Genomic DNA, 20391 nt, shown 5'->3' on the forward strand with positions numbered 1-20391 from the left:
AGCTCAGCCCCAGGCAGGACAAAAGCAAAGCGTGCCCGCTGTCAGTCCCACTTGATTTAAACGTTTGCAAGAAGCTTTGTAATGCAAAGGGCTGTTCCCCATCCAGGTGGCAGCACTTCGCTGCTCTTCTTACACCGGGACTCGGTGCGTTGAGTTTGCAAAGAAAACCAATGTCAGGAAACGGCGACCTTCCCTCCTGCAACAGTGTGCTGGAGTAGCTCAGTTGAATTCTCTGTGCTGAGAAGCGTAAGGATTTGCCAGATAAAGGGTGAGTGTATGGCTTATTGTTGGGCTGAATTTTCCTCTCTTGGCTGAGATTCAAGAATTTCCTGAGTAACCTTTTTTCCTTTTTCTTTTTTTTTCTTTTTTTTTTTTTCTTCAATGAAATCTGCTTGGACAACTCCACAACAATACGCTCTGTTTGCTTTTTATAACGTAAATAAATCTGAAGCTCTGCCAAAGAGGAAGGGGGGGAAGTGAGGGATGGCGTGAGGAGTGCCTTTTGGCAGCAATGTCCACGTGAAGGAGTGGTTGTGTGAAGAGAAGGGCTCCGAGCAGAGCTGCAACCACTGGCCAGAATCTCCCCGGCAGCCCCACATCCAGAGGTGCATTGCACAGAGTGCAAGAGCTTTGGATCCCTGTCAAACCCTCCCATTAAGGTAAGGCTCAAGCATTCTTCTTAAAACAAGAGAAAAACAGTACTTCAGAGAGATGAAAGCACTCAGTAATTAAGCATAAATAATGTTGGGTGAACACGGATGCAGGAAGATGGGTCAATGGGTGCCTTGGAACAGGCTCAGTTAAGATTGGGATTAAATTTATTGGCATTGTAAGCATAACAGAGGCATTTTAACCTCTAATATAGAGCAAAAGGAGTTCTGTTTGCAGCAGAGGTGTATTTCTGGCAGTTCCTTTTTCTAGGAGAACATGGTACGATTCAGCTACGTTTAATATTTTAGGGCATCCAACACACATAGGAGCAAAGTAAGCTAAAGATGGAACTAAAAAAAAGAAAATTGTCTTTCACTCCTAGAAATTACCACTGAGATTGACTGGGACCAGGCAGAGCTGGGGGTGGTGGGGAGGGGACACTTGGGACATCTGCAGTGGGACCCAGTGGCCAGCTCTTCATCCCACTGCAATCTCCTGGGTGTGAAGCTGGAACTCTGGCTGTGTGTCAGCTTGTCCAAGTGTAGGTTGGCTTCACCATCTCAAGGAAGCCTAGAGATCATCATAACAAGCTAAATTCATATTTTATATGCTTTGTGAGGGATTCTGCGGCGCAAGAATCCATTCAGAGTGTGATGGTCAAATAGCAGATTCCTGTCCCTACTGTCCCAAAGTGTCCCACAGAGGTAACACAGTTTGTTGCAGCTGTTTGAGTGTTTGATGCCATTGTGTCACCCCAGCAGAGCGTGGTCAATCCTTGGTCTGGGCACATCCCTGAAGTTGGCTGATATCAAACATCCATGTGGGTGAAGTGGAGGATAATAAGAGAAGGGGTAAAGTGAATATAAATATTTGAAGAAGATAAGCTGCGCCTTGACTGTCAGCACTGTGAGGCATCATTCCCCAGAGTGTATTAGGAGCTTTGGAAGGGTTTGTTTTCTATGTGCTCTTAAAGCTGCACCTGAGAATTCACGTACAGAAGACCAAGAAACCATGGTCTGGAAGTGTACTTCAGCAGCAGAGCAGTTTGGCTGTGGGAGTTTGGTTTCCCTTTCACATTTGGGTGCTTTGTCCTTTCACTCACTTCAGTTACCCATGACTATTTTCCTGATGGTTAACACGGACACATCTGTTCTGCAGCGCTACTCTGACAACGCACGCTACGCCTTGCTTCTTTAAGGCTCCATACGAGTGTTGGTTGTCATCCAGGAAACAATCACTGTTTTGCTTTGACCACAGATTTGAGGATGTTGCGAGATCTTATGGGGTAACCCACCACTGCACACTCATGGTTGCTTTTTCTCTGCTGCTCCCCATGAGGAGCTCCATGAAAGCACTTCCAAGAATTTGTTCTCTCGTAGCTCCCAGTTGCCTTCAGTTGATTCTGTTTTCTGCCTGAGCTCAGCTTGTACCGTGGCCAAGAATTTCTCAACACTTGGTGTGAAGCCTAAAGCACGCTGAAATCACATGCGACTAGAATCTGTTGATTTTACTCAACTATATTTTTGTCACTTCTTGGATATTCAGGCCACCCAAACCAATTAGGTCATGCAGTCTGATTTCCCTTTTGTATTACTGAGTTAACTCCTCCCAGCCTTACCATGCTAAAGCATGGAAGAAATCTGGATTATAATTGGTGTCATAGTGCTGAGCTGCAAGGATGAGGAACGCACTGATGACAACAGTGGCTTCTGGTGCAGGACAGAGTCAAGGACCAAATGGCTTCGGCTCCTTCTCAGGGAAAGGAAAGAGTGTTTCTGGCAGACAAGCAAATGCTGTGCAAATAAAAACAGTCACTGATGTTTTAGCATTGTTGTATCTGAAAGCAATTAATTTATTCTATTTTTCTAGGTAGAAAGATGAGGAGACGTCAGAGAAATTTGAGTGTGTTCCAGCAAACTAAAATTCTCTTGTGGAAAAATGTGCTTATCAAATGGAGGATGAAAATGCAGAGTTTTCAGGTAGGTTAAAAAAAAACAAACCGTGAAGTGGCCCCTGAAGATGGTTTAATCTCTGCCTTCCTCTATACCTCCACCTCTTTCTGCAGTGTTAAAGTCCATTTCAAATGCTCAGTTTGTACCACGGCCAAGAGTTGCTCCAACACTTGGTGTGAAGCCTACAGCACGTTAATACTACACGTATCTATTTTGGGGATTTTGGCTGATCATGTTGTCGTCGTCTCTTGGATATTCGGGCCACCCAAGCCAATCGGGACCGACTGGGAATGAACACATTTACCTTTTCATCTGGTATATTTGTCTTTTGGATGACATGGAAGAGCACAGATGGGTTCTCCAGGCAGAGTAAATTTCTGAGGAGATTTACACAACACAACAACCTCATTAGTCAGTCACTGACCAAGAAACCAATGCAACTCAGTGCCTTGTTTACCCTGATCCAACAGAGATGCTCCTCTACTGCTCTAGCATTAAATCCCCTTTTCTACTCCCCTCACCCAGGAGTGGATGCTGTCCCTGCTCTTCCTGCCACTGATGTTCATAGTGAGCAACTTCATGATGTACATCCCCTACCCTGAGGTGCCACACAGCCACCTGGGGCAGCTGGATGATCCTGCCTACAATGCCACCGGAGTCACCATTGCTTTCACACCCGTCACTGCAGCCACCAGGCACATCATGAACACAGTGGCCTCAAAGTCTGTGATGACAGGTATGATTTATCTTTTAAATGCTTGTCTTTGGTGTTATTCAACCTTTCATACACATGTTTGTGTTTAAGTTGAGACAGGTTGAGATTGGGCTGCAGGATCTTAGAGAGGATCTTATTATCTTTTCCAACCTTTAGGATTCTATTATTCTATAATTTTGCACCTTAAAACTCTACCTGGCCTGATGTTCACAGTGTAGTGAATAATACCACTGACTCACATCCATTCACTTATTTCCAGGTACACTTCTCAGTGTGAAGTATTTAGGGGGGCCACAGATGCACCCTGTCCAGTAATGACAACTTGAGAGGGCAGGTGCAACCTCAGCAAAGCAAGATCTACACCCACAGCTTGTGTTTTGCATTGCAACAGAAACTCATTGCAATATTTCGTCTTTTAAATCCCAGGGATAAAACTGGAGGCACTGGACACCGAGAGGGCCTTGGAGGAAGCCTGGATTTTGAATAAAGAGATTATAGGAGTTGTATTTAAAAACAACTTCTCCTATCACCTCCGGTTTTCTGCTGAGAACGTGGTTTTTCCAAATGAAAACCTTGAATACATAGGTACCCAGCTGTTTTCTGATGCTGTTTGATACTCTTTTTTTGTTTTTTTTACACTATTGGTTCCTGCAAAGGATCTTAATCTTGTTTTCCTTTTCTATTAAATCAGTTGTGTGTGTATGAGTGATGCCCTTTTTCTCCATCCCTGCAGATACCTGTTACAATTACTCAGAGCCCTACTGTGAGAGCCCCAAGTACTGGTACCAAGGTTTCCTGTCCCTGCAGTCCAGCATTGATGCAGCTATTATAGAGGTAAATAATAGTTATGAACCTCAGTACATCTCCTTTTAAAAGATACATATCTTTCTATCGAGGAAAGACAAATTTTTCTGTGACAATAACAAGGGATGAGCTTGTCAGAAAACCTCTCCAGAAGAAGTAAATACTTCCTGAGTATTATTGGCAGTGACAGCAGGGACTTGGGTAGGATCAGCAGTTTCCTGCAGAAGAAGCTGGGTTTTGATTTCATTTTGAAGCGCTGTGCTGACTTTCGTTTCTCTTCAAAATTGCATTTATTCCTGAAGGCTGGGAACCAAACGCAACGCCACTGCTTGGTTAAGTGTATTTCCCAGGTGTCGTGGAAAAGGCAATTCTTGGGTAGCACAAACAGCTGCTGGGTGTGTTGGCTTTGATAGATGATGGAGGGAGTCCAACCGAGCCATTCACGTTAGACTTTACTGCATGACCCCCTGATGTCTATAAGGCTGCATTAACAAGTCATATTAAAAAGGCATTCTATGTCAGATGAATCAGAAGATTCGTTGTATGGCCACAGCTCACTGTAGAAAATAAACTGAATGTTAATATTTCGACCTTGAATTCCTTTAGGTGGTGGCAAATCATTCTGTTTGGGAAGAAATGAGAACAATTGCTGGCGTGCGTGCAAAGTCCCGGAGTGTCATCTCCTCAATTACATTAGAGTACATTTATTTCATGATTACTATTGTGATGTGCTTCTCTTCATTCATGTATTTCTTATCTGTGAATGTTGTAAGAGAAAAGAAGCAGCTCAAAGTATTGATGAAGTTGATGGGACTACACGATATGGCATTTTGGTGAGTTCCTTTTTAACTACTGGGCACTTTCATAATATGTTAAATTAAATGGGTTTCTGACTACTCTAAGGACAAACCAAAAGGGCTGAACATGGCCATTCCTCTTTGGGAACTTCCTAAAGTGGGCCATGCTCTCTGCTCTGCATAAGATATGGTTGGGTTCGCTCTGGGAAATAGGTGATGCTTTAATTAAAAATGGTTCTGCCATCTAAATGACTCTGCAACAACATTACACAGCCAGATAACACTAGCTCTCCACCTCCAGGCTCTCCTGGAGCCTGCTGTATGCCATCTATGTGCTGATCCTGTCCTGCCTGCTGACTGCCCTGGTGGTGCAGGAGAGTTTCTACACCAGCAGCTTCTCTGCCATCCTACTGCTGTTTTTCCTGTATGGCCTTGCATGTGTAAGTCAGATTTGAGAGAGATTTTCTCACTGCATGGTTTACTGATGTTTTGATGAGCATAAACATTGCTCCAGAGGCATGAGCACTGTGGTCAGGGTTGTATTTGTGTTTGGCCACACGAAGTGAAAAAGCTGAGTGGGTTTCCTGCCTCAGTGAGTAGTTTGAGTTGTAGGCTGGCTGTAACAGACCCGATTGCAACTCAGGTCTACCCACTGAGAAAGGACTTCTGTCATATTTTATTACACAGCCCCAGCTCACCAGAGACCTATTTGCCTGGCAAGAGGCATTACTGCTAGTTAAGGATACTTATCTCCTCCAGAGCTTGAAGGACATTTCTGTTCTTACAGGTCCACCTGGTCTTCATGCTCTGCTCCCTCCTGAGGACATCCAAACTTGTGGGCTCCCTGGGGTTCCTCATCACCTTCCTCTTCGGCTGTCTGAGCCTCTCAGTGCTGATAGAAAACCTTCCAGAACCTTTGAAGTGGTTTCTCAGCCTCTTTTGTCCTTTTGCATTCAATGTTGGCATTGCGAAGGTATGGGGCATCATCTCAACAGTCAGTGGGTCAATGGAATAGGAGGTTTGGGGATTAAAAAAGTTAACAGCATCCATAACTCGATGTCACTCGCATAATTTTTCAGCATGAAAATCCTTCTACTTTGCCCTTTGTTTCAGATTTTCAGTTTGGAAAGATATGGAATAGGTTTCTCTTTTTCTAACATCATGGAGGAATCATACTTTTTACTTTCAACCTACATTATACTGACCTTTGACTCGGTCTTGTACATGCTGTTAGCTGTCTACTTCGACAAAGTTCTGCAGGGTAAGTGTGGCTTATGCTTATACCTGTACTTTCCTCCCTTTTACTTTTGAATTATATGGATTTTATGTGATAGTTCCTCACAGAAACAATGGGCTTCTCCCTTGCCTGCATCAACCAAAATAGATTTTGGACTGAAAAAGAAAATATTACACCTCTGAGGGACTTTTATATCCCTGAGATGTTCTGGTAATTCCCAGATCAAAGGCAATGAAGTATTTAGTATTTTGTTTTCCCTTCTATTTTTACTTACACTGTCACTGAACTGTTCTTGAGAAAAATAGGGTTATTTTATGATGGGCACTATATTAAATTATTATATAAATGATGAAATTCATTGGAAAGTGCCTTGAAGCCACCTTCTCGTGCTACTTAACCCAACTCCTGTGCACACTGATGAAAATTCCCCAACCTTTTAACGGGACAGAGCACCAATTTCGAGGCAGACAGGTAGTTTTCAGAAGTATTTACCACAGGATGGCATTCTGATGGTGCCTTCAGTTAATGACACACCATCTTTTACGCTGCCATGCCAGGAAAATACGGCATCCCAGCCCCACCACTTTTCTGCCTGAAACCCTCGTATTGGATGCGGAGCAGGAGGGGCTTTCCTGGGGAAGGACACAGAGGTGCTGGGAGCCTTGAGGAGCCCTCAGGAGACGATGTGGAGCTGGTGCCCCTCGAGTTCAGGGGGAAGGAGGCCATCAGGTTGGAACTGAGGATCGTGCTGTTCGGTAGCTTGGATCAACACTCCTGCTGGCACCATGTTGCCATCAGCTCTGCTTCCATCTTCACATGGTTTTGTTTACATGAGAGTAAAATGTTGATGTGATAAATAGAGAATTCAGGTCCCCGTAAACTCTCTGCTGTTTACTTTGCCACGGACTTTGGTCAATTGCCATTACAGACAACAAGGAGAACCTGGAGGGCAGCCTGTTGCAGAGGGGCCACCTGTCGCAATGGGGCTGGCCTTGTCTTTGCAAGGCTTGGTGCCAGTTAGCATGTGCCAGGTGGATGTGTCCACATCTGTACACAGAGCACTCAAACTCACACTTCCCATGCCATTTCTGTCATTTTGAATTCAGACCCGTAAGAATAAGAAAGGGCACCTAAAGAAAGGACACTTGAAAGGGCGCTGAAATAATGTCTGCCTTTCCTTCCTTTTTAGGCTCCACAATATTAAAAAAACATACAAAAAGAAAGACAAGAAGACAGAAGCCTTGAGAGGTATGAAAGCTGTGATATTAATTTCTACTAAAGGAGAAGATTCACAGCTCTGCACATGTTTCAGATGATCAAAGAAAGAAAACAATACTTGCATTGCTTGAAAAATTGTCCAAAATATTGATGCAACTGATTACTACTTTATTCACTTTATACCCACTGATTTTCCATTCCTTCAAAAAGTAAAGAGAATAAGAAAGCTTTTTTATGTCTTTTCAGCTAATTCCAGAGCAGCTTCTTCTGCCTTCAGTTTTAGTTTTGCAGAATATTTCCTCAATTTTCCTTAAAGGACTTCTGACTAATTACTGCTACTTAGTTCTTATATTTCTGGACATGCCTTGCCTTTGACAATGAACAGAGAGAAGTAAAACCTGGTTTTTTTTGCCCCAGATTGATGTTGTTTGTGTTTTAGGTTTGACTTTAAATATTTACGAGGGTCAAATCACTGCCTTGCTCGGCCACAGTGGAGCTGGAAAGACAACCCTGTTAAATGTGCTCAGCGGGCTGACTTTGCCTTCTGAAGGTAGGCTGGGACTGGTAAGCTGAAATGAGTGAGCTTCAAAGCTGCAAAGCCCAGCTTGTTCCCTGTTATCACATGCGTTTGTATAAACAGGCTCTGCAACCATCTATGACTACAAGCTGTCAGAGATAGGAGACAGGGAAGAGATCAGAGAGATGGTCGGTGTCTGCCCACAGTTCAATGCGCAGTTCGAAGTCCTAACGGTGAAAGAAAATTTGCAAACCTTTGCAGAGATCAAGGGCATCAAATCCAAAGAGGTAGAGCGAGAGGTAAGTGCAAGTTCCTCTGTAATGTGAGCCTGTGGCCTTGGTGCACCCAAAGCAAGCTAACCTTGGTTCACCCGAAGCAACCCAGCATACCCTTAGAAATCACTTATTTGGTGCCAGCCACACCTCTTTTGTGGTTCACAAAGGACAGACAGATGCTTCTGGGAATGGGCTTTCTTGTGTTTATTTTAGGTGCAGAACATGTTGGAACTGCTGGATATCAGTAGCGTGCAAGACACTCAAGCTGAGAAATTGAGTGGTGGGCAAAAAAGGAAGTTATCCATTGGGATAGCCATGCTTGGAAACCCGCAGGTAAAGCAGCTCTGTAATATACAGAATATTCAGTAATTTTAAGGTGGCCAGTGTTATTCCAGAAAGATGGTAAATTCTTTACCTTAATTTTGCACATCTAGTTTAAAGCCGAGTCCCCTGAGCAGTGCCCAGAGCGGTTGCTCCTGCACTCCAGATGGCCTGGCTCTTGTCTCCAGGACCTGAGGCTCTCAGGGAACACCAACCCCACAAGCCGTGCAACCATTCCTTCATTGGGAATGTCTGATCTCATCCCGTGTGCAGGTGCTGCTCCTGGATGAGCCAACGGCGGGCCTGGATCCTCTTTCCCGACACCAGGTGTGGAGCCTCCTCAAGGAGCACAGAGATGGCCGGGTGATCCTCTTCAGTACCCAGTTCATGGATGAGGCCGACATCCTCGCGGGTAAGCAGAGGCTCAGCATCCCTGCAGAGCATCCCTGCATCTGGAAGTCCTTTTCTGGGCCAATCAACCTGGGATGAAAATTTGGATCGTGGGATCTACCCTCAGAAAAATACAAAATACCACTGAACTGCCCGTGGGAGGTCCATATGTAGGGAAAAAAAGATGAAATCACTGCTCTACAGTTTAAAATCTTCTTGTGCTTTTTTTTTTCTCTGTAGACCGCAAGGCTTTTATCTCATGTGGGAGGCTGAAGTGTGTTGGCTCCTCTTTGTTCTTGAAAAAGAAGTGGGGGATCGGCTATCACTTAAGGTATGCACTTCAGCTGTACCGACCAGGGTCTGGGAATAGGCATGAATCCACTAAGATGACTTAAAAAGGAAATTCAAAACTGCACAATGAGCTGAATTCACATTCAGTTGAACTAGCTGAAGGTGTAATTTACTCCAGAGTAAGGAATGAAGTACAATTTGATGCATCCTAGCAAATACAGTCTTGCTTCCATTTCATTTGCTGTTTGTTTAGTTTTCAATACTGACCATTTGCTTTTTCCTTTCAATTGAACAGGATCCATGTCAGTGATTCTTGTGATGTAGAGAAGGTGACATCTCTGGTTAAGCAGTACATCCCCAGTGTCATGCTCTTGGGACACGGTCAATACGAGCTGAGATATAAACTGCCATTAGAAAACGTGAATAAATTCCCAGGTAATGGTTATGAAAATAATTCAGAATTGTCCATAGAAAAGGGAAACTGAAATATACATGAGGAAAGAGAAATGAGGAACTTCTGCAAGGATCTCATGAAGACTATTAAATCGTTGCATGCAATGGCCACTACCCCATACTTGCTGCAGCAGTTGTGGCCATCAGTCTGGCAGTCCCATAGCCCTGCTGCCTGAAATGTTGATGCTAAACAGAAAAACCTGCCCATGGCAGGAGGTTGGAACTAGGTGATCTTCAAGGTCCCTCCCAACCCAACCCATTCTTTGATTCTGTGATTCATTCTATGAAATTTTCACTGAACTGTGAATCTGGCAGTTTGGGGTTCCCTCCAAACACCCTGCTTGCTGGCAGTTATTGCTTTGCTATTTTCCCTATGACTGGAGATACCCCACTCTGTTTGACTTCACCTCTCCAAAGTCTGGTCTGTAGTCATGCTTGTGTTTGGCACCTTGGTGGCACTGCCCATACCTCTGTCACACAGATCTGTTCAGAGGCCTCGACAGCTGCTCTCACCTGGGACTCATCAATTATGGAGTTAGTATGACAACCCTGGAGGATGTCTTCCTGAGACTGGAAGAAGCTGCAGTGGACCAAGAAGGTACAATTGTGGCTGCCAACACACAGCCCTCAGTCAAGACAGCAGCTGCTTTACAACCACCCCAACATCGCTGTATAGAAGCTGGTTTCAGACATAACAGCATGTGGAAAACTCTCTGCAGATAAGTGTGTCCCTGGGGAGCGGGCAGAAGGAGGAGCACGGAGCCCAGAGGAGATGGAGTCAGGCTCCCTGCTGCTCTCAGACACTGAGAGGATGACAGTCAGCTGCTGGGCACTCTGGAGGCAGCAGGTCTCTGCCGTGGCATGGGTGCGCTTGCTAAAGTTCAAGAGCTCGGTGAAGAACCTCCTCTCCATGTGAGTATAAAAGGGATGCCCTTGTGTAGACCTGGAGCTGGGGGCAGTCACAGGAGGGGGATGATCTTCATAGCCCTGTTCACATGAGCATTTGGAGTAACTGATATCAGGTCTTGGCTATGAATGATCTTGACAATCTGCACTCAGGGAAGAGAAAAGCAGCTTGTTTTCCATTGCTGGTAAATATTAAATCTGCCACAAACACAAATGCCTCTCCTCCCTTCCTCCCTTCCTCCCTTCCTCCCTTCCTCCCTTCCTCCCTTCCTCCCTTCCTCCCTTCCTCCCTTCCTCCCTTCCTCCCTTCCTCCCTTCCTCCCTTCCTCCCTTCCTCCCTTCCTCCCTTCCCCTTCTTTACAATTTTGATATTCGATACCTTCTGTGCATTTTCATTCCTACACTGAGTAAATTACACAAAGGAAATCCATTTACTTTCTGAATGTTTAGGAACAATTTTATTTCAGGTGTGGAAAGCAGTTTTAAAATGAACTAATACGTACAGGCCAAGGAAGGAAAATATTGCTTTCAGACTTCCATTTAAATTATTACTTTTTTTTAGTACTTCTTTAATGCTGTCGGTGTCTGAACTCATTTAACCCCACTGGTCTTTGGTCTGCCATGCTGACATTTCCAGATGGGACACAAGAAATGGAAGGGACGTGCTGAGATAGTCTATCGTTCCCAATCCGTAATCCCAATCTGCAAAATACCTCTCTTCAAAGTGTTTATTCATCTCTCTCTCCATGCAGTTTGTTGCTCTATGTGGTTTTCCTGCTCCCCCTGATGTTGCAAGTGTCACTGACAACTGTCTGGGAGAGCATGAGTGCCTGGGAGCTGTGCTCATCACGGTACTTCCTGCCCCTGCGGACCAGGGCTCACGCTGACACCACCAACCTGCTGGTGCTCAACAGCACGGGTGAGCTGGGCTCCTCATGACTTAATGGGCTGAAAATGAAGCCTGATGATGCTTCAGTAGATGACATACTAAAGCAGTGACATGGAAAGAGACCAGCAGGGGGATGAGAGGGGATCCCGTTCTTCCCCTGCCTCAAGACCTGACCTCCACCCAAATGGTTTCTGCTCTTTCAGAATTAATCCTGCTCATTTTAACAGTCTCCTTCCAGAAATCTATCTTCGACATTCCCTTTAGCAGATGCTACTTCATGTTATTTTGCCAGAGACTGATACTGTTGGCTTTGTCAGACCATCATCAGGAGAAGACATTTGCAACTCAGTGAAGGAATAAAAGGGGGGAAAAAAAGCAATGTTTCAGTCACTGAAGCCGTCATCCATTAATATTACTAAAATTACTGTGCAGTGATCCAATCCATACGTGCTGTCTGGCTTTCACAGTCATTAGACTTTCTCTGGTTACGTTTAGTGGTCGTGGATTCAAAAAAATAAACAGTCAAAGACTCTTTTGTTTCTCACTATTACGATTTCTCTGCTTTTGGCTTTGGCACCAGGCTCCGGCATTGAGGACTTCATCCACGCCCTTGAGAGCCAAGATCTCGCCGTGGAAATTACAAACAAGGAAAATATCACAGAGGAGCTGAAATACAATGGGGCCATTAAAGTATCTCGTGAAGGCCAGGTGAGGACTTCTGCTCCCATCCTAACATTTCTTCCTAACAGTGCACTAATTAAACAAGATCCATCCAGCTATACTGAACCTTTATTGCATCAAGCCCACAGGGATAAAGATTAGTGAGTGTTTTAACCAGTAACCTACATGCTAGAGGAGACCTTATGATTCTGTTCCTCCACTTGGATGACCTTTGAGGTCCCTCCCAGCTCAAGCCATTTGACAATTCCATGTGTGTAGCACAGTTATACAGATTTTCTACATGCTGTTTGCACAAAAGGCATAAGCGACAGCTATTATTTTAGGCCTGAATTCTCCTGGCCAAGAATTTTCATCCTGGTTTCTTGCTCTCTGAAGAGCTACAGGTTTACCATCTTTTGCCACATGGAGGCCATCAACTGCTTCCCGGTGCTTGTGAACATCATCAGCAATGCTCTGCTGAGAGCTTTCAATTCCACTGCACACATCCGGATCTGGAGCCACCCTTTTCATTCTGTAAGTGTCACAGACTGAGAGACAGTTCAAGTTCTTTTTTACTGCAAGAAATGCTATGAAATGAACTGTAGCATCTAGCCACTGGACTGTAGATGTTTTCTACAAATGTTTTGTTCTTCTGTTTTCAGACAGATAATTCACAATACTGGGATTCCTTTGTCTCTTTCTACCTTATCTACATGCTGCTGCTGTTCCCAGGTTTCCCTCCTCACTTTGCAATGGGCTCTCTGCAGGACTACAAGGTAAATTCATTGAGATGCAGCAAATCCTATATAAGCAGAAGAGTCACAACTGTATTGCCATGGGGCCGTCTGAGTATGGCATCTTGAGGCTTTCCTCTGTATGGCCAGCTTTGCAGCCAGCGTATACTGCTAAAAGACAAAAAACATTGGATTTTAGTACCAGTATTACAAATACTGCAATACTGGAATAGATTTTTATGAGCTTTATTAGCTTTTCACTCCCCAGAACTGTTCCTATGGCCAACACATTCCTTCCAGACAGGAGCTCGTGCCCAGCTGCGGGTCTCGGGGCTCTTCCCCTCGGCATACTGGTGTGGGCAGGCACTGGTGGATGTCCCATTCTGCTGGCTCCTTCTCTTCTCCATGTTTGGGTTACAGTTTGCAATTAGCAACGGAGTGTCTGGGACCTTCAGCAGCTTCTTCTTGCTGGTGAGTCCTGTTCTAGTGACCACTGGTTTGCTAAGGGGGGATTTGGGTAATACTTCCAGCAAGAGGAGGGCTAGCTGAGACAGCAGCAATGTTTAGAGAGGCAGCATTTTGGAGAATATCCCCACAGAATCATGCAGGAGCACAGCAGGACTTCAGCAGTTCACTGTAGCAGACAGGAAGAAAATATGTGGGTACAGCCAATGCTGGCATATCTCCTGGTCCCCAGATCCTTACTGCCTTTCTCCTCATTTCACCTCTTATAATGTGAGTTTTCCCAGCTGGAAAAGAAAGGCAATAAATCCTGCCTTAATATACTGCTGTACACTAAGCAGTCAAATTGTGGTAATTTCTGAATGTCCTGATCTTAATGAATGCCTACATAAACTGAACCACAGTGTTGTATATAGGTTTCTGGTTGTTAATGTGACTCCATTTTCTCTAATAAAAGCACTTTTCTCTGCAGATCATGAATGTTTTTGGCTATGGAGTTTCTATCATTTTCTTAATCTATTTTATCTCCTCCTTCTTTCGGAAAGGATGGAACTGTGATTTTTGGTCTTTTATCCTAATAGTGGTAAGCATATGGCTCAATAATGCAATATGGGGTTTACAGAAATGTATTTTGAGTTCTTAAAGACAACCTAAAGGTCAAAACACCAATTATAGATCCAGGACAAGGATAAGGGCATGTGTTTTATAACAAAAAAAATCAATAGAAATCACTGTCACCTTGTTCTGCTCTCTGGCAGTCCCCCTGTTTTCCCCCAGCTTTTTACTCCCACAGTTCTGGAAATAAGGATGCTTTTCACAGTTTGGGTCAATCCTTACAAGCACTGCCTTTCTTTCTCTCTTCCCCCAAAGTCTTGCTCAAGTTTCAAAACACAAAACAATGGGGAATTTGTGCTCCATTCCCTTACTCTGTGTAGATCAGATGGGACAGTGTAAAGTGGGATGGGAACAGAACGGGATCCCTTACTGCTTCTTTCTGACCAAAGCAGCACAGTGCCTGGGAAGGAGATTCCCCAGATGACCCAAACCAGCAGCGGAGATAGATGATGACCTCCTGTACCCTCATCCTTTCTTGTCTTTATGTTTCTTGTCCATCTTGAATAGCTGAATAACCCTCCTGTTTCATTTGTAGGTATGCCTTGTTACTTTCATTATCAGCAGAATCATGGATTACGCACTAGAACTCGAAATCTCACTCTACCTCCTGTCTCTGCTGATCCCCATGTATCCGCCCTTGGGCCTCATGCTCAACATTGAGGAGGTAAATGGCTGCACTGGCATCTATTGGGTAATCATTTCAGACCAGGTGGAATTTCTCCATCTGTCCATTACTGCTATGGGCTGCTTCTCGTTCACGTGGACTGTGACTTGTGGGTTAGGTAAGCAATCTTAGTTCTTCCCATGCAAAGTCAAGCACCTTGGCTTGAACAATCACATAAGATTGCACAAATGACTTTGCATGAAAACTGAGTGAGAGTCATGGATGCTCCCAAAGCGTTTTACTGCACATCAGCTGGGAGTGGCCATGGAAAGAGAGCAGGGAATGTAGAAAAACCCATCCAGCTACATGCAAAGCCATTTATGTGCCAGAAGGGAATTAGGAGAAAAGTTCAACCAAAAAAGGACCCCTCCTCTGCATCGTCCCCCTCTCTCCATCCTCCTCCCTATTGGGCCAGCAAAGAAGGGAGATGTTTTCTTCTGACAAACCACCATCCCTCCAAAAAAGAGCCTGATGCATCTACTGAGTGGGACAGCATTTTTTGGAGTAGGACTGGAATACCCAAAGTGAAGAGGGTATGGTGAATGTGTTGGATAAATTAGAAGCTTTTGTGCATACTCCATGTATTTGTTATTTGCATTTAAACCTTTTAACACTATCCACCATTATATAAAAGAATTGCAGGTCTTCATCATGTATTTTTTTACTCCTACAGATGTTTATAGAAGACTCCGACTTAACTGAAGGCTTCCTAAACAACAACGTACTCATAGCTGTCTTTGCAGTAAGAAAACATTTAAGAATAATTTTATTTAGGAATGTGTGTCTTCCAAGCTGTATCCTCAGTAAGCCAGTTCATCTTACATAGAAGGAGGATCCTGGGGATGTGGATGACAGATGACCCATCTGTGAAAAAATAGTTTTCTTCCTTTGAAATGGGGAAGGAAATCAGTCTAGGTGGCTTGATGCTTCTGTCATTGGTGTTTTCTGCAGTACTGGTGAATGATAGCAGAGTTCACAGTTTTCAGGATTACTCTGTGTTTAAATGGCAACTAATTTGATTTCACATGCTGTGTTTTCCCCCTCACGTAATTTATGACTCTGCCACCATCTTTTCAGCTTCAGCCACGGCAGAATGGAAGGCAAGTCTGTCAGTGTGGCAACCTCTTTTTTTTCAGCCTTACATCCATTCTGTGGTTTTCATTTTCCTCCTTCGTTATTTGGAGATAAAATACGGAAGGCCAGTTCTGAGAAAGGACCCAGTATTCAGGTTTGTATAAACACACCACAGGCACTTCCAGCATACTGCTTTTCTTGGAAGACAACATCTTGCCCAAAGGCTAAGATTAACCTGTTGGATTTGTAGAATTTTCCCAAGAAAAGAGAACAGCCATCAGCATCCCGAGGAGCCCGAAGAGGAAGATGAGGATGTTAAAGCTGAAAGAGAAGCGGTGAAAAATGCCATAGCAGCTCCAGGCCAGGAGGAGGTAAAGCTGAGTGTGGTTCTCCTTCTTTTGCTTTATATCAGTGATAAGACTGTTGGTTTAGAAAAAGTCACCAATACTAATAAGGGCAAGTGAATGCTCTGGCTGCACTATTCATTCCTCAATGGAAAAACCCAGCTCTCAAGTGGACAGAGTGGGTCCAACTAGGATAAAGAAACCTTTTAAGTGGAAAACAGACAATGTTTTGTGGCATCTCAAATTCTCAGATCTTTTAAAGTTTTTTCCTTTTAAAATGCAAAAATATTACAGAAGGATGAATGCTATTCAGTATAATGACTGATCTTTCTTCCTCCTCCTTGCTTTCAGAAATCAGTTATTATTGTCAGTAATCTCTACAAGGAATATAAGATTGAGAAAGCTGGTTCTGTTTTTAGGAAGAAGAAGAAAATGGCCACCAGAAATATTTCCTTCTGTGTTAAAAAAGGTGAGAACTGGAACTGTTTTACTCTGACCATACCCAGAGAGCTAATCCTCTGCAGGTCTGTTATCTGAGCTGTGACACCGAGGTGGAATCCATTTGCTCCATGCTTAAGGCACATCCAGTGTGTGGCTGGTGAGATACTGAACACCACAGACATCCAATCAGTTACCTTTGATTCTCCACTACCAAAAATGCTTTACCTCCTCTACAGCAGTCACTTCAGCAGTGGCTTCTGGAAGCGATGCTCAGACTTACGTCACTGTATCAGCTACAGATTTGAAAAGTAATTTATGGCTGATCACATATTCATGCATCTGTATAATTGTATGTGATCTTTGATATTAGCATACTCTCTTTTAAGCTTTTTTTTTGTTATGAGACTGCCTGATATCTCAGCTGAACGGCAGGCCTTACCAAGAAATGCTGTGTACTGATTTCAGGAGAAGTGTTAGGACTCCTGGGGCCCAACGGAGCTGGTAAGAGCACAGTCATCAAGATGATAGCTGGAGAGACAACCCCGACGGCTGGGCAGGTAGGAGGCTGCTGGAGTCTGGAGGGAAGGGATGGATGCGTGCTAAAAATGCAGAGCTTGTGGCCAGCTAAGCAGTGTTTTTCTTCAAAGCAATATTAGGGATCAGAGTTTTAACCAGATACATTGTTCTATTGAATTATGCATTGATAAAAACGATGGTGAGCTGCTGCTAACTCTAACAACCATGTGCATCTATGCTAACTCACCATGATTATATTCAGGAGCCACGTATCTGAGGGTTGCAAAACCAATCCCTCACCCCTCAGGTTTCCTCCCCTAAAGCCCTGTGAAGCCCATAGTTTCCCTCCAAACCTTCCACCTGTGGCTGTGCACATGTGAAACACAGCGTGATCACGCAGGTGCTGCTGAGGAGCCGAGATGCCACGCTGTGCTGGACACAGGACCACGTGCTTGCCTACCTGGGGCACTGCCCACAGGAGGACCCACTATGGCCAGACCTCACCGTGCACGAGCACCTGAAGGTCTACGCTGCTGTAAAGGGCGTGCACAAGGAGGACATTGCCACTGCCATCAACAGGTGTGGGGTGAGGGTGGTCCTGGGGTCAGTCAAGGGTTTATTCCACATTGTAAGGTGTAGTGAGGAAATCTGAATGTCAGAACCCTCTGTGAGCAAGAAGATGCCTTGGAATAAACTCAGGAAGCAAATATGTAAAAGGGATTTTGTATTAAATGCTGTGATTGAGTGAGTGGGTTAAGGAAAGCTCCAGCTTACCTAAGTGCATTTGGTGGGGATGGATTTACCACTGCCATCCCTTAAAGTACATTACCTATAGGAAGCATTTCTAAAATCTCTGATTTTATTGTTTGGCATTACAAGGAGGGTGCTTACTTAGTGCCTACTCAGCAGGCACAGGAGGTGGAGTGGATCTATAATGCTGTTGACACAAGTGACAGCTTTTTGAACAGAGTTTGAGGTCTGTTCACTGCACTTCAGTTAAGTAGTGATGTGTTGGCATGGGCTGCCCAGGGTGTGGGGGGAATCAGCATTCCTGAAGGTGTTCAGAACTGTGGAAATGTGGCACTTGGGGATATGGTCAGCAGGCATAGGGTGGGTTGGGGTTGGACTTGGGGATGTTAGAGGTCTTTTCCAGTCTAAAGGGCTCTGTAAGCATTTGATCACGTTTTTATAGCACAACTTACTGAAATCAAACAGGAGCAGAGAGTCAGGGATAAGAAAGTTCCTTTTTCTTATTCTTTTGGGAACTTCTGATTAGAGAACTGTGGCAGAGAATGACAACTTCTTTTCCCTTTCTTTCTCCTTCTCACAGAATAGTGAATGCTTTGGAGCTTCAAGACTATTTAAAAAAGCCAACCAGAAAACTTCCTGCTGGGATAACCAGAAAGGTGCTTTTTTTTTTTTTTCCCTTTTCTTCTTTTTCCTACAATGAGCACTGTAATGTTCATAGCATGAATGAAAAATGCCCTCTGGGAGCAGTGGGACCTACCTGTGCTCCCAACCACTTGGGAGAGGATCACATTGCACCTTCCAAGTCTGTCTCCTATCAATCAGAAATTTGATGTTCATAAAGAATGCAGCGCTGCCTGCAGCTCCTTGGAGACACAGTGCTGGGGCTGTAGAAGGTCTGACCCCAACCCCTCTTCCTGCCATAGCTGTGCTGCGCTGTGTGCATGCTGGGCAACCCTTCAGTCCTGCTGCTGGATGAGCCATCGACTGGCATGGACCCCAATGGGCAGCGCTGCATTTGGTGAGCAGGATCCCAGGCTGCTTCTTGGTGGGGGGCTGGAAACCAGGAGTGGATGTGTAGGGTTGGTTAAAGAGCATTCTATCCCACCTGCAGTTAATACTGCTCACAATTGTTTTTAACAAAACCTGTTTTCTTGGTTCTCCTTATCCAAAGCATTGAAAAGTTCTCCTTGTTGCAAACGTTAGGATAGTTGCATTGGAGTTTAGAAGAACCCAAAATTGGACTTGCGTCAAAAGTAGTTTTAGGGGTTAGAGGGGCAAAGCTTCGATAACAAGTGCCTGGTATTTCTATGGTAGTGTTGGCTCCTTTTTTAACTTCTGTGCCCTCAGGAAAGTGATTCGTGCTGCCCTGAAAACCCAGGAGACAGGTGCCGTGCTGACCACACACTACATGGAGGAGGCAGAGGCGGTGTGCGACCGCGTGGCCATCATGGTAGCTGGGCAGCTAAGGTGGGTATTAACAAGGCTAGGATAGGGTTTATCCCCCAGCCTCACCCTGAGCTTTGTGAAGTGAGCCCCGTAACAGTAGGATTTGGGAAGGAGCATCAGTGGGTTCACACTGACGTTATTCTTCTTGACTCACCTGCAGGTGCATTGGCTCCATTCAGTACCTGAAGAACAAGTTTGGCAAAGGCTACGTGCTGGAAATCAAAGTCAAAGACCCAGAGACCACTGATCTTCTCCATGCTGAGATTTTGAGGATTTTCCCAAGCGCTGCCCGTCAGGAGAGGTAAATACAAAATAGGGAATGAACAGTGGCTTCAGTATTACATCATCTCTAAAAGCCTGCCCGGTGGGATGGCCAAATACAGGATCTCTGCCAATGAGAGATCTGCGTGTCATAGTCCCAGTGAGGGGATCTAATTCAATAATGTTACCAAGTCCAGCCCTGCTGCTATCCCCACAGTAAAACATCCACAGGTCCAGCTCACACTGTAACAAACTCCTGAATGCAAAAGTTCAATCTAGAGTAAGAGCCCCCTTTTCTTCTTTATCTTCCAGGTTCCCCTCTTTGCTCGTCTACAAGGTCCCAATGGAAGATGCACTGCCCCTATCTCAGTCTTTCTCCAAGCTAGAGGAAGGTAAGAGCAAAGCAAGACGACTATTTGGAAAGGTGAAACACCAACAGGTAGTTTTCAACTCAATTTCCATTCCTCCACAGCCAAACAAAACTTCAACCTTGAGGAGTACAGCTTCTCTTTGAATACTTTGGCTCAGGTATGTGACCTCAAGGTGTGAACAAAACCACAGTGAGGTCTGGGCCAGAACTGAAGCAAGAGGCAAGAAACTGCCCTGGGGGGCTGGTAAGGGATTCTCTGCCAGGAAAATGGTGGAGTTTGATTTGGTTTGGTTTAGTTTTGCCACTGTTGGGAAGCAGGATGGTCAGGACAACCCAGGCAGTGTGTTGTCACCCAAGACAGGCACATTGCACATGGGGACAGAGGGATGACCCTGATGATGCCCAGGCCCAGCCACTGTGGTCATTACTCACACAAGGCTGACAGCAAAGCATAGCAATGTGTGCCAATCCCTCCATCAGTACAAACCATCCCATGGATATAACTATGAGCAGAATTTTCAGCTACTGAGCTTGTGTTCCCCACATAGAGCTACTGCATGTACCTGTGAGAGGTGTTGCAGAGCTGCACCTCCTGCAAAGGTGCATCACAGAATCTAGGGAGGGTCCAGAAAAAATAA

The 20391-nt window shown here is 44.7% G+C and overlaps 1 protein-coding gene and 1 long non-coding RNA gene across 3 annotated transcripts in view; one reads left to right on the forward strand and one right to left on the reverse strand.

Moving 5' to 3' along the window:
- The first annotated feature begins 84 nt into the window (after positions 1-84).
- The window catches only part of LOC128082948 (ATP-binding cassette sub-family A member 10-like), a 20929-nt gene continuing 622 nt past the window's right edge, over positions 85-20391 (forward strand). The window contains exons 1-39 of one of the 2 annotated variants that reach the window (XM_052687666.1): positions 85-268; positions 452-659; positions 2521-2630; positions 3129-3339; positions 3745-3903; positions 4052-4152; positions 4729-4955; positions 5221-5359; positions 5707-5892; positions 6033-6180; positions 6714-6885; positions 7346-7404; positions 7814-7924; positions 8015-8190; positions 8380-8499; positions 8761-8899; positions 9118-9208; positions 9464-9603; positions 10103-10219; positions 10341-10533; positions 11280-11446; positions 11997-12124; positions 12473-12610; positions 12739-12852; positions 13111-13281; positions 13745-13855; positions 14423-14551; positions 15225-15293; positions 15688-15779; positions 15876-15996; positions 16321-16438; positions 16876-16967; positions 17327-17505; positions 18257-18332; positions 18600-18694; positions 19024-19143; positions 19283-19423; positions 19696-19775; positions 19856-19911. In XM_052687666.1, coding sequence (XP_052543626.1) covers positions 2529-2630; positions 3129-3339; positions 3745-3903; positions 4052-4152; positions 4729-4955; positions 5221-5359; positions 5707-5892; positions 6033-6180; positions 6714-6885; positions 7346-7404; positions 7814-7924; positions 8015-8190; positions 8380-8499; positions 8761-8899; positions 9118-9208; positions 9464-9603; positions 10103-10219; positions 10341-10533; positions 11280-11446; positions 11997-12124; positions 12473-12610; positions 12739-12852; positions 13111-13281; positions 13745-13855; positions 14423-14551; positions 15225-15293; positions 15688-15779; positions 15876-15996; positions 16321-16438; positions 16876-16967; positions 17327-17505; positions 18257-18332; positions 18600-18694; positions 19024-19143; positions 19283-19423; positions 19696-19775; positions 19856-19911 — 4788 coding nt within the window. In that variant the 5' untranslated portion in view covers positions 85-268; positions 452-659; positions 2521-2528. Of the gene's footprint in view, positions 269-451; positions 660-2520; positions 2631-3128; positions 3340-3744; positions 3904-4051; positions 4153-4728; positions 4956-5220; positions 5360-5706; positions 5893-6032; positions 6181-6713; positions 6886-7345; positions 7405-7813; positions 7925-8014; positions 8191-8379; positions 8500-8760; positions 8900-9117; positions 9209-9463; positions 9604-10102; positions 10220-10340; positions 10534-11279; positions 11447-11996; positions 12125-12472; positions 12611-12738; positions 12853-13110; positions 13282-13744; positions 13856-14422; positions 14552-15224; positions 15294-15687; positions 15780-15875; positions 15997-16320; positions 16439-16875; positions 16968-17326; positions 17506-18256; positions 18333-18599; positions 18695-19023; positions 19144-19282; positions 19424-19695; positions 19776-19855; positions 19912-20391 lie in introns of those variants that run through there. The other variant, XM_052687667.1, reaches the window with a different exon arrangement.
- LOC128082954 (uncharacterized) overlaps positions 12739-20391 on the reverse strand; it is a 26618-nt gene continuing 18965 nt past the window's right edge. Inside the window, exon 3 of the long non-coding RNA XR_008207903.1 lies at positions 12739-12981. This is a non-coding gene — a long non-coding RNA (uncharacterized LOC128082954). The remainder of the gene's footprint in view (positions 12982-20391) is intronic.

Source organism: Tympanuchus pallidicinctus, unplaced genomic scaffold (assembly GCF_026119805.1).
Source record: "Tympanuchus pallidicinctus isolate F22 unplaced genomic scaffold, pur_lepc_1.0 scaffold23, whole genome shotgun sequence".
NCBI classification, from domain to species: domain Eukaryota; kingdom Metazoa; phylum Chordata; class Aves; order Galliformes; family Phasianidae; genus Tympanuchus; species Tympanuchus pallidicinctus.